At 44.7% G+C, this 12459-nt stretch overlaps 1 protein-coding gene across 1 annotated transcript in view; it reads left to right on the top strand.

Moving 5' to 3' along the window:
- Positions 1-12459, top strand: part of FRMD1 (FERM domain containing 1) — a 32260-nt gene that overhangs the window by 19501 nt on the left and 300 nt on the right. The window contains exons 7-13 of the mRNA XM_066611375.1: positions 3303-3368; positions 3581-3649; positions 5286-5460; positions 8559-8892; positions 9325-9326; positions 9468-9584; positions 10314-10393. Coding sequence (XP_066467472.1) covers positions 3303-3368; positions 3581-3649; positions 5286-5460; positions 8559-8892; positions 9325-9326; positions 9468-9584; positions 10314-10393 — 843 coding nt within the window. The remainder of the gene's footprint in view (positions 1-3302; positions 3369-3580; positions 3650-5285; positions 5461-8558; positions 8893-9324; positions 9327-9467; positions 9585-10313; positions 10394-12459) is intronic.

The raw sequence follows: 12459 nt of genomic DNA, 5'->3' as shown, positions 1-12459 counted from the left end.
TGTTGAAGGTCCACTTCAGCAGCTGGCTACCAGAGGAAGCACAGGTAAGCCGGTGCAGGGAGCAGATGGTAGGAGAAATGGAACAGAGGGGTAGGAACAGAAGAGTGGATGGGGAGGGGACAAGGTGGGAGACAGAAGTGGGAGGGAGGAGGTGGATCCTGGCAGCACTGGCATGTGCCAGGATCCTAACCCCTTTCTTTTCCCCATTCTCTCTCCTTTACTTTTCTCAGTTCTACACCAGCAAAATAGCTGACACAGCTCCAAGGAAATGCAATGGGGTAGCAGAGGCTTGCCCCAAGGTAAGGGAATGAAAAACCTCTTAGCTTGTGGAGATCTCTGTACTGCCCCCCCCTCCACTGGATGCAGCGCACACTCCACTGGTGTAGCTGCATCAGTTAAGGGAGATTTAGTTAGGACTGGGCTATAAATCCTTATTGCAGGTGCCCTTTTAGAAATATGAGAGCTCTTTTAATTTAATAAATGAAAGCTTCTGCCCAAAGATAAGAGAGGCCACCAACATTTTCTCTTTTATTCTCCACTACGCCAGAACCAAAATAACTTCAAAAGATAAATAAGGGCCCAATCCTATCCAACTTTTCAGCACTGGTGCGGCCCCAATGCAGCCCCAAGGTAAGGGAACAAATGTTTCCATATCATGAGGGGCCCTCTGTGACTGCCTTCTCAACACCGGAAGCAGTGCATACCTCATCAGTATAGCAGCACTGGCACTGGAAAACTGGATAGGATTGGGCCCTAAGTAATGTCCTTTCACTTCACCAATTAATATTTACAGTGAAATAATTAACCTACTTATTTACAGTGCAGTCCTCTGCACTGAAGAACTGAGAAGTAAGTTCTGTTGAATTAAGTGGGACTTATTCCCAAATAAGCATACAGAGAATTGTAGCCAAACTTGATTAAAAGTATAGCCGAGTAACCTTATTGATCAAAACGCCGCCCTGGCAATTTGCTGCTTGTATCTTACGGAGTTTTCTTGGTATGATCAGCAGTTTGTCAGCCTCACTGTAATTCTGAACTACCAGAACGGTGGCAGAGTCTGTCTTCCTTTCTATTAAATCTCCTTGAGGGTTAATTTGCTGTGAAATTGCCAAAAGAACGTGTCAGGCCCTTTAAAGGAAAAAAAAAGTCCCAGTCTGTGTATGGATTAAAGTAATGCTGTTCCTTATTCTTTCCATTTCTACCCTGCTTCCCAACAATGCCTTAAAGCAATTTACAAAGCCTGGGTGTCTAATCTTTCAGTGTCGAGGCTCCAGTACTTATAATGGCTGCGTAGAAAAGGGGATTTCAGCATAGGCCACTGATCACATCACAGTGGTGTGAGTGTTCAAAAAGCCACATCACTAAAATTTCTTCATCTACACAGCTGTTAAAGGTGAAGAAGCTCTGATGTGGAAAGGCCAGGCGACCCTAACATCGCCTCCTGTAAGCGTGATCTGGTCCTGCATTTTCTTTAAAGTTTAAGCTGTGTTCTTATTATGATAGTATAAAGTAGAGCAATACTTGTGCAAGATCTGACATGCTTTTTGCCCAAAGCTTTCATTCTTGAATTCCTGTCTGACTTGAAATACTAGTTGCTGTGTGAGTGTGAATTTTTTCCCCTTACACACCGATAGGCCTATTGTATTCTTTTTATTTATTTCTTATCACTTTCTATAATGGGCTGTAGGGAAAGATGGATCATTTGATACAACACAGACAAGACCAATGTAGATTTTAATTCTGTGGGCTAACCTCTTGTTTTCAATAGCTCTGCTTTTGGTCTTTCCACAATAAACTCTCACAAATTGCAGTGGTGTGGGTTTGGGTAGGAGCAACAGCAGCTGAAAGAGAAATCTGAAACTATTGCTCAGTTAAACGCTGTTTTTGAAATGGTAATTCCCTCATTTAGAGCTATTGTTTTTCCTTGGAGAGCTCAGCACTGGCTAAGGTAGAAGTGGGCAACAAAGGCCCTGCATGCTGCATGAACCCTGCTGGGCTCCTTTTCAGAAGCCCTTGTGGTGTTCCATGGTAATCTTTTGGAGTTTGACCTGCTGGCTAGTTGAAAAGCACCACAGGATGTAGCCAATGGGGTTGCTAGAGTGTTTTTTTCCCACTTGGTTATTTTCCACTGTAAGAATGTGTGGGGCTGAGCCCACTAGCCAAAACCAGGACCACTCTTGAAGCATGATGTCATTACTCTACACAATGTGGACAGAGCTGACCGCGCTGGGTTTGTCATCCCTTGAAGAATCTTAGGGCAGGTGTACAATTGAACACAAAAGCAGCAAGAGAGAGGTTAGCTGTACCTCCAGTACAAGCTGTCCACTTCTGAAATAGAGGAAACTTGAGGACTCTTTAGCGGGGAGTTTAAAAACAACCAGAAAAGATGGAACTGTGAGAAGAATTGTGCTCTGTCACTGGTCTGTTGTTTTAAAATGTTTATAGCCTGCCTCATCATGGGCTTCAGGCAGTGTGTACAGTCATAATCAAAATCACATATCTACTGTTAGTAAAAACAAAATTGCAAAGAAGCAACATATCTAAAACAGTAGTTAAGTCTCAACTGCTCTCAATTCCCAAACATCTTTTTATATGAGATTGTGCAGCCCTTTTTAAAAAGCCTACAGTGTGTTTTGGCAAACTATTTCTCTCAGGACATTCTAGAGTCTGATGTGTCACCCTTGGAAAAGTTCTGCTGTTTGGGGAGGTCACTTTGACCACAAGGAGCACAGCACCCAGTGCAAATCTTCATTGCTTGGGGGGAGGGGAATATGGAGAGAAGTGGTCCTGCAGGCAAAAAGTCCAGGCTATAAAAAGCTTTAAATGTTAAAATCAACATTTTGAATTGAGCCCAGATGCTAAACTGGAATCAAGGTAAGCACTGCAGAATGTATGTGGTCTTGCTTCCCTACATCCTGCAGATCGCAGTAAAATTTTGTTCTGTCTAAACTGTTCATCTTCAAGAGAAGCCCCACATACAGTGTTTCAGTAGGCATAGATGAGAGGCAAGACTCTTCTTCTCCAGGAAAGGGCATAACTTACACAGTAGGTGCAACTAGTAGAAGGCACCCCTATCCATAGCTGCCACCTGCACATGCAGCATCAGTTCCAGGGAGCACCCCACAGCCCAATCCTTACGGCATGTTTGCGACAGTGCGCACTGGCACTAAGCCGGCATGTCGAGCCTAGGATTGGGCTCCCAGTCCACAACCCTGCTCTGATGGACTAATAATATCCTCATGACTACCAAAGAACTGTGCATACTGAATGCCTTTTCATTCTGCATCTCTGTGTTGTCTTAGGATAAGAAGGAGGATCGCCCTTCAGTCATTCTGGGTCTCACTCTTAAAGGGATGCACATATATCAGGTAAGAGATTGGACCATTTCTATGTAACATTAATTCTGCTTGAGCACTGTTCTCCTCCCCAAGCATTTCTAGCTTTGCATATGCCCTAGAATCTGTGATCTTGTGACCTCTATCTGTGACTATCTGTGAAAGTGCCTTGCTCTGTCCTGACTCCATTGTACATCTGACGATGTATTTTTTTTGTCTTTTCTTGTCCTTTGTTATTTTTGTAGGAGGTGAACCATGTTCGCCAGCTGCTCTATGACTTCCCCTGGTCACATGTTGGAAAACTTGCATTTCTGGTGAGTATTGCAGAACTCGACAATATTCTTTAACTTACCTGCAGCTTGAATTCCATTATGTCTTATGTAGTCAAAACTGATGCATAGGTTTATTTTAAAGAACAAATGTGGTCGCAAAAATATGTAATTTACAGTCCAAGCCTAACTAAATCTCCCCACCAATGCAGCTGCCAATGGAGTGCTCATTTTATCCTGCTTGGGGGGGGGGGGCTGTCCAGAGGCCTCCTTTAGGCCCTTACCTTGGTGCGAGCTTCCACTGTCCCAATGGGACTCCTTAGATCTGTGCCAGCTATTTTGTTGGCAAGTTTTTTGCAAGTCCATGGAGTGGAAGGGGACAGGAATTGGGTTAGGAGCTGGTGCATGCTGGTGCCACCATATCCACCCCTCCCTCTCCACTGCCAGCAGTGGTAGCAGACTCAAAATGGCTGTAAATGTGTTTCAGTGTTTCACTGCTGTAAAGGTCAATCTCGTTCTATGCGTATGCACACGCAGAATTTTTGTGCAGATGGCAGAAGTCTTGCTCTACTTCTGAAAGATGCCCAAATGTTAGCAAAATCTCCAGGAAGGAAGTACAACGATTGTGAACTAGCCAAAGGTAATGTCTGTTTACCTGCTCTGCTTGTTCAGACCCTACTGACGTTGCGACACCCCAGCCCAAGGGCCCTGGCCACTTTGCCCTTAAGGGGCAAGGGCAGCCAGGAGGCAGGGAAGAGGCAGTGGCATGATCCCCAAGATCGCGCTGCTCAGGGGGCTGCAGGGGCTTGGCTGCACTCACCACAGCCTCCTGCAGCCTCCTGGGGGTGCAGGCAGCCCTGTGCAACCATCTGGTGGGCCCCCTGAAGCTTCCAAAGTTAAAGTGAGGCGATCGCGCCCCACCTCCACTAAACCGGAAGTAGAGTGCGTTCGCTCCACTTTCACTTCTGACGGGACTGCAGGGACTAGGGTGCACTCACCAGTCCCTGTGGCAGCATTCTGGGGGATACAGGGAGCCTTGCGCAAGGGCTCCCCAAACCCCAGGACGGCTGCTGCAGGGACTGGTGAGTGCACCCCAGTCCCTACAGCCCCCCTGAGCGGCGTGATCCTGGGGATCGCGTTGCTGCCTTTCCCCTGCCCCCGCTGCCTCCCCCCACCCCTGCAAGGACTTACTATGGGTTTCAAACTCTGAGAGAGTTTGAAAACCACAGCCCTACTCAGTTGCTTGTATGTTTAAGAGTATTTTGGAGCTACACAGGAGACATAGAAAATGGTGGCTTTTTAAACTTTCACAAATGGAGCTATTGGTCTTCTCCTAAGTCTTATCTCAGTGGTAGGAGATATACTCAGGATTACAGGGAGCTACCTTATATTATATCAGCAGCTCTTCAGCAGCCCTCTAGAATTTCAGGCAGAGATTTCGCTTTGCCTATGTGAAGGTGCCAATAATTGAATCCAAGACCTTCTACATGCAAAGCAGGTGCTCTGCCACTGAACCACTGCCTTTTCCCCTATATCTTGCATGTCCAAAACCCCAAGATTAATTGTTGGCAGCTCAGTTAGTAGCTGAAGAATCTCTGTTTTTATGCCTAAGAGCGTGTTATAAAGTTTCTCTTAAGTCATCACATTTTCTCTATATCTTTAAAAAAAAAAAAAAATTTAGGGGAAGAAATTTGTAATCCAACCAGATGGTTTGCCTTCTGCCCGGAAGTTGGTTTACTATACAGGTTGCCCCTTCCGGTCTCGACACTTGCTGCAGCTGCTCAGCAACAGTCATCGGCTGTTTCTCAACATTCAGCCTGTCCTTAAGCAGATCCAGATGCTTGAAGATGTGGAAGGTATGTGATGGCAAATATTTTCATTTGAAAAAAGGCAAAGGCTGCCAGCAGCAGACACCAGACACAGAAGAGCTTGTCAGTAATGAAGCTGACTAGTTTTAACAAAATGAAAATGTTAACCAGCTGCTGTGAATCCATGTTTCAGTAGGTGTGACACACACCTCCCTTAGAATGTATGGGCATTTGCTAGCAGTGGTGATCATCTTCCATGCCATTGCTCTAGGTAGGAGATTGGGCCTGGATGATGAATGGGCTTCCAGGCTCCTTTGCGTTCCACCATCTCAACATTAACATTGCTGACAGCAATGCAATTCCTTGATTGCAAGTACCTGGGATCCTTCCTGTCAGTTTTTTCAAACATGTCATTTTGTATAGAGTACAGTCCTTACCTTCTCTTCAACCAGCAAAAGTCCCTTGCACCAGCTCAGGAGTGTTGTGAACATGCTATAAAGCACATTCACACCTCCTTAAGAGTCAGCTGAGCCAGTGCACAGATGCACAGACTGGGCCCAGGAGGGCGAAGGTACTGGCCTGGGCAACTTAGGCTGGATTCTAACTCCTGTCCCAGCCAGCCCAGCGTTACACCAGGCTGCTTGGTTCTGCATCAGATTTGAGTAGCCCCATGGGGTGGCTGGCACATGACATGGGTGTGGCAGCCACCTCCTGCCCTGTGCTGCATACGGCGCAGGCCAGTTGACCTGCCTGTTCCAGCATAGGATAGGACTGGGCTGTTACTTATTGAACTTCATCACAGTGATGCCTCATACAGGGACTATAAAGTTTATGAGCCTCTTACCACATATGTGGGTCCAATAAATGGAAAGCCTCCTCAACAGAAACTGAGACCACCAGGAGCATCCCGTGTGATCATTCTAGCTTATGTGACACAAGGATTGTTTTTAAAATCTCCAGACCACCTTTCAGCAAAGGTGTTCTTCAAGGCAGCTTGCAACAAAGCACAGTAATTTACAATGAAAACTTAATTAAAACTTTCCAGTCCCTCAGGTGCAATGCTACCATGTGAAAGTGGTTTCCAGTGACCTCTGCATGAGGACTGTATCATTGGATCAACCCTCTGTAATATTTGGAGATTCTCAGACTCTTGAGGTGTTTCTCAAGGCTTCAGAATGCTGAGCTCAGGGACAGCTTAGGGATGTTTCTGCCTCATGTAAGAGACCGCTAAAAGGGCATTCATACCTCACACATAAAGCTGTGCCATGGAAACTCAGATTTTCCACTCATTATAAATGTGGCAGATCAATAGAAAGGAATTCATATTTTGCTTGTTTTTTTCATAAATATGTTCAGATTTCATGCTTTCTTCTGCACCAGTATTTGAGTTTTTGCAGAATTTAGCATAATTTGATCAAAAACAGTCAGGTGGAAGAAGAGACATTGATGAATGAGGAGCAAGAAGGGCTGTACTGTACTGCTTTCAAAATTATATTTATTCCTGGTCATTAGGGTTAGCCAAACTTCCTTCATGTGCTTTGCACCTTCAAAGACTTTCTTTGACTCTGGATTTGGGTATTATTATTATTTTTTGTTCTTATTTATTTTTCTTATTTAGTTATTTGTTTATTTAGGGATATATACCGCTTTTCAATGAAAAAGTTCACAAAGTGGTTTACAAGGAAAATCAGGTAACTATGGGCCCAATCCTATCCAATTTTCCAGTGCTGGTGTAGTTGTGCCAGTGGGGTGTGCGCTGCATCCTGTGGTGGAGGGGCAGTCACTGGGGCTTTCTCAAGGGATGGGAACACGGGTTCCCTTACCACGGGGCTGCATTGTGGTTACACTGGAGCTGGGAAGTTTGTTCTGCCAAATTCTCGACTCCTGCCGACCACGGCAATTTGTCCCGTCCAAATATCCCAACTCCCTTTTAATGCCCGCTTTTTGGCTAATTAACACCCTCCTTTTCCAGGAACAACAGCTGCAGTGTGCAATGGAATGAACACAGAACTCCTTATCTATAGCAAATAACAAGAATTTATTGCTACAAACACAGACATTCCCTGCAAGTCCTCTTGTCCAGAGGCTTTCCCTCCCCAAAACTCCACTTAACTCCGGGGGTAACGTCTGAAGCCTCCAAGTCCAATCCGTCTCCAAAACACAGTCCAGTCTTCTGCAGTAGAGTTCCTCCTCTCCAGCAGTGTGTCTCCTCCAGCAGGGTCCTGGCAGTCCTCTCTTCCTGTAGGTCTGGGTCAGGTAGCCCTCTTGGTCGGCGTCCGGCTTCCGGCTGGGTCAGCGTCCTGCTTAGCCAGCCCTTGGCTCCTTCTGAAGCTGCCTTTTATCCTGCAGCCCCTTGTTAAGTCCAAATTCAGCTCAGCTGTGAGCTACCTTGTTAAGTCCAAGTTAGGCTCAGCTGAGCTATCTCTTCAGTCCATGAGTCTATGCAAAGTCCCATCAAGGTCCAATGAAGCTCAGGTGTCCATCCAGGTCTCCATTGGCCTTGATTGATTACAGCTGTGGAGCCAGCCCTGCCCTTCCCAGAGCTGTCAAACAGCTGTCAAAACAGGGAATCGCTGTCAACACCACATCATCCACCTGATGATCTTCTGATCTTCCATTACAAAGTTGGATAGGATTGGGCCCTAAATGGCTAAAAGACACAGAAAACTAGCAACAGCCACTAGGAAAGCCACTGTGGTGGGATAAAGAGGAACAGTTGCTCTCCCCCTGCTAAATAGAAAAGCAGGTATACCTCTAGTATAGTATACCTCTGCTAACTGAGTAAGAGGCACTTTTTCAAGTAGGTGCTCCTCTTTTTTTAGCAGGGGGAGAGTAACTGGCCCTCCTCACCCCAGCAGTGTCTTTTCTAGTAGCTGTCTGCTGGTGTTTTGCATCTTTTTAGATTGTGAGCCCTTTTGGGACAGGGAGCCGTTAGTTGTTTGATTTTTCTCTGTAAACCTCTTTGTGAACTTTTTGTTGAAAAGCGGTATATAAATACTGTTAATAATAATAATAATAAAAGGAGCACCACTTGCAAAAGTGCCTCTTTGCCCTGTTGGCAAGGTATTGTATATCTTGCCCTTTGCACTAACATTAAATACCCTTTTTATTCTCCCTCTTCTACCCATTTTGCTGTCTTCTTCCAGAGAAGAAACGGTTCCGGGAATCCTACATTAGTGACACTTTGGAGATGGATCTTGATCCATCAGACAAGCATTCACATGATAGCGGGAGCAGCAGAGGAAGCGAGAGGAACAACCGTCTGTCTCGACAGTCAACAGATAGCCACAGCAGTTCCCACACTTCTGGCATTGAGGCTGACTCGAGGCATCGGATATCTGTGGAAATGTCCGTGGACGAGCCTTTTAGCATGGATCAGGTTCATCGGAAGGAGAAGTCCTACAGCTCAACCATCAGCTGTGGAAGCTCTGGCATTGACAGTGGCAGCAAAGGGAGAGCAGAGGATGACTCTCAGGGTGAGTCCTGAGATTCCCTTTCTATGGCAATTCCCTTTCTATGGCCCAATCCTATTGTGGCCAGCCTACAGCGGAACATGTGTTCCACTGCTGGTCGTTGCCTTATGGCAGTCATAAAAATAGCTGGAGCAGTGGAGTGGAGGGAGGCTGAAAAGGGAGTGGGGGAGGATGGAATGAGGTGGCAATGTTGGTGGGGGGAGGGTAGATCAGGTCCAGGAAGGGGGCGGGTTTGGGGACAGTGGCAGTCATCAAATCCTAGATCCCTTCCCGGACCCAATCCCACGTGCAGGTCCACACAGACCTGCACCAGCAAATTTGCTCTTGCAGGTCTGAGTAGACACCCTTGCACTGTGGATTCCTATCCCCAGGTGAGGAAACAAGTGTTCCTTTACCCAGAGGAGACCTCTGCAACCTCTCCCCCTCCCACAGGATGCAGCGGTAGCTATATTGCAGTGCCACCGCATCTGCGGAGCATGTGATTGGATTGCTAGAGAGAAAGATTGTGGGGTGGGAGACATGGGTGTGTAAATTTTAGAGAAGGATGGCTTATTGCGCCAATTTCTCTTTCGTTATTTTCAGAAGTTGAGCTTGTAGTGGCTGAGTCAGAAGAGGTTCCTGTGGATGACCCTCAGTCAGAGAAGGATGCCAATGGAAAGTCTGTCAGTTCTTTGGCAGTAGACAAAGTTTGCTGCCAAGGTGAGAAATAACTGGGTATGCAGTTCTCTTCACTCCTAAAACTGCACTGTTAGGACATTTGAAAGGAGAGGTGCTGGAAAATGACTTGGAACTGGGAACATGTCTCTTAGTATTAGCTAGGAGGGGTTTTCCCTCCGTGTAGAAATTACCAAGGGTGCTGGCCTTTCTGGTTAAGGCAGAAGAGGACAAATACTTGATTAACTAACCTATAGTGAAATGGCTAAATATGGAGTACCACACGATACAGAGCATTGAGTTCTATTTGTGAATGATTGAAAACATGATTTTTGAGATAGCGTTCAGTTATAAGTTTTATTACTTTTATTGTAACTGAATTATCTTTTGTATTTTTAGCACTGCGTTCAGAGTAAAATTATTACCAGACTAGAGGAGATTTGAATCACGCCATTTCTCCTAGCATGCTTGCTCTTCCCAGCCCTCCCCCCACTGTAATTAGCATGCTCAGAACACCTGATCTGGTGAGGGGGTAGGGAATGTTAATACCATCACTTGATGCAATCCCTATCCTGATTGGGGGGGGTCCCCTTGCATGCTATTTATCCGGAAAGAAGAGGCTTCCGATAGGAAAGTGGAAGAATTTCACCCTGCATGTTGTCCGTTACATTTTCAGCACACCATCCCCACAAGTGTCAATCTATATGCCTAATTCCAGTTAGAATTTGAATTTCTTTCTATAATTCGAATTTCTTTTCTCATGTTTCCTGACAGCTATCAATAAAAACCATCCTTCGGTAGTACAAGTCACATTAATAAAGGTCAAAGGTCAAAGTGTGGAATCTCTGTGTGAGGTAAGACGATGGCTGATGTCAGACTTACCCTCCAGACTTCCATGATAGGAGAGTGATTAAGTATTATATGCCTACTGGTGCCCATAAGGCTGTGTTGTTCAGGGTTCAGCCCCCTAGGACTTTGCCTGCTGAAAATCTGCTTCTAAGAATTAACACAGTACACAGATCACTTAAGTAACATGACACAAGCAAGAACCAAGAACTCACAGGATGGGATTAGTGCTTCTATGTGGTTTCTTGAAGAAAAACGTTTTGCAGTGTCTTAAGCAATAATATTCTAGTTGCAAAAATACTTTCATCTTTACTTTTTACTGTTCCCATCTCTGCATTCCAAATGCGGTTGCCATCATCAGAAAAGCTTCTGAATGCGGACCTCAGCTGTGTGGAATTCACTGTTTATTCTTGGTCTGTGGTTTCTGCCCAAATGGCTCCTTAAAGAATATTTCTAACATTTCAGTCCCCAAGGTAGTTGAGCAGCCAGATGCAAAAGTGCAATTGGGCCCACTGCATCAACAGCTGCAGACAAAGACTAGTTAGAATTAATTCATCTGACTTCTTCATAATTCATTACGTTTGACATGATAGTTTGTACTTTCTAAACTTTATACTTTCTAAACTTGCAGAGCTGGCTCTCATATGTTGCTGGGCACAATTCAGCCAAAGTTAAACTCTTGTTAAGTCTCATTTCAATAGGAGACTTGAAGTAGGAGACAATAGGAGACACTTAGTTTGGAATAAACCCTATTGAATTTAATAGGACTAATTTTTAAGGCCTCTTACTTCTCCCCTTGAGACTTACATGTGTTTAACTGGTCATGGATTTTTCCCAATGTTAGACTGTAGATTTGAACACACAAATTCACTAAAAGATGCTTTACATTTTGTACTGTTAAGTATACTTGGACCTTGGGTTTGTTTTTGTACAGGAGTCATTGGGGCCAGCCCAAGATCTCCTAAAGTGGCATGCCAAATGCTGCCCCCCGTTACCCAATGATGTGCCAGCCTCTGCTCCTCCCACTCTCTAACACTCTCCTCCCCTCCACATTTCATCTTCCTCTCTGTCCCCCTTCTCTTTTTTCAATCCAGGAAGTGCAAAGAGCAGTGGAGGCAAGTAGGCAGATATAAGTGTCTGCCACAGATATGCCACCAAAGGTTGCAATCCTCACTTTCCTGAGAGTAAGCCCCATTGAACAAAATAGAACTTACTTCTGAGTAGACCTGTTTAGGCTTGTGCCCTAAGACAACTGCTTCAGTAGGCCCCATAGATAGGTTGGCTCTGGGAATCATTTGGATAAATGTAAAATTTTAGGAGATGCTTCTGGAGAGTTTTCATTTCACAGATGCTGTGTGTGAACATTTCTATATAATCAGAATAGATACTAAGAAATTATTCTGTTGTTTCAAGAGATTTAGCTATTGTTTTGTAGGAAGTGTTTTTAAAGAGTAATCTGCTGGTATTCTCACTCCCTGAAATTAGCTGGGAGGGGTTATACTTCCTTAGATTACATGGATATGACCCTGTCAGAAATGTAAGTTTAGAGCTCTAACACAATTTTCATATGCCTAACATTTTAACATTTTCTCATTTCAGCTTTCATTGCAGCTCAGCTCTCATTTCATAAGTTCATCCTAGACAATTTTAATTTTTAAAAGAACTCCAGCAGGACATGGGAGATCTCAGATCTTGGTACATGGTAGAGCAATAGCCATCCAACAGTGACAGATGGAGTAAACTTGTGTTTATGGTTAAGCATTCTTTCTTTGAATGTAGTCATGGAATGCAGCTATTCCCCCCTCTCTTTTCCAACCCTGGCAATCACCGTCATTCCAGCCAAACTATTCCTTTCCAACAGTGGTTTATTGTAGGATGCCAGGAGGGCACTGTGTACTGAGTGCAGGATCTAGGCATTAGTAGTTGAATGATTTCACAATTCCATAATGGTTCACAGCTTCTTCATTAAGATAATTTCCTTAAAGAGAGCAAGAAGAATGTTAACAATCTGAGACAAGAGGGAGCTTGCTTACATGCAGTCTTTTTTATCTGTTTGTTTTAATATATGCTTATT

This window comes from Tiliqua scincoides, chromosome 1 (assembly GCF_035046505.1).
Source record: "Tiliqua scincoides isolate rTilSci1 chromosome 1, rTilSci1.hap2, whole genome shotgun sequence".
Taxonomy (NCBI): domain Eukaryota; kingdom Metazoa; phylum Chordata; class Lepidosauria; order Squamata; family Scincidae; genus Tiliqua; species Tiliqua scincoides.
The sequence above is the reverse complement of the archived record's forward strand: the minus strand, read 5'-3'. Positions and strand labels throughout refer to the sequence as shown.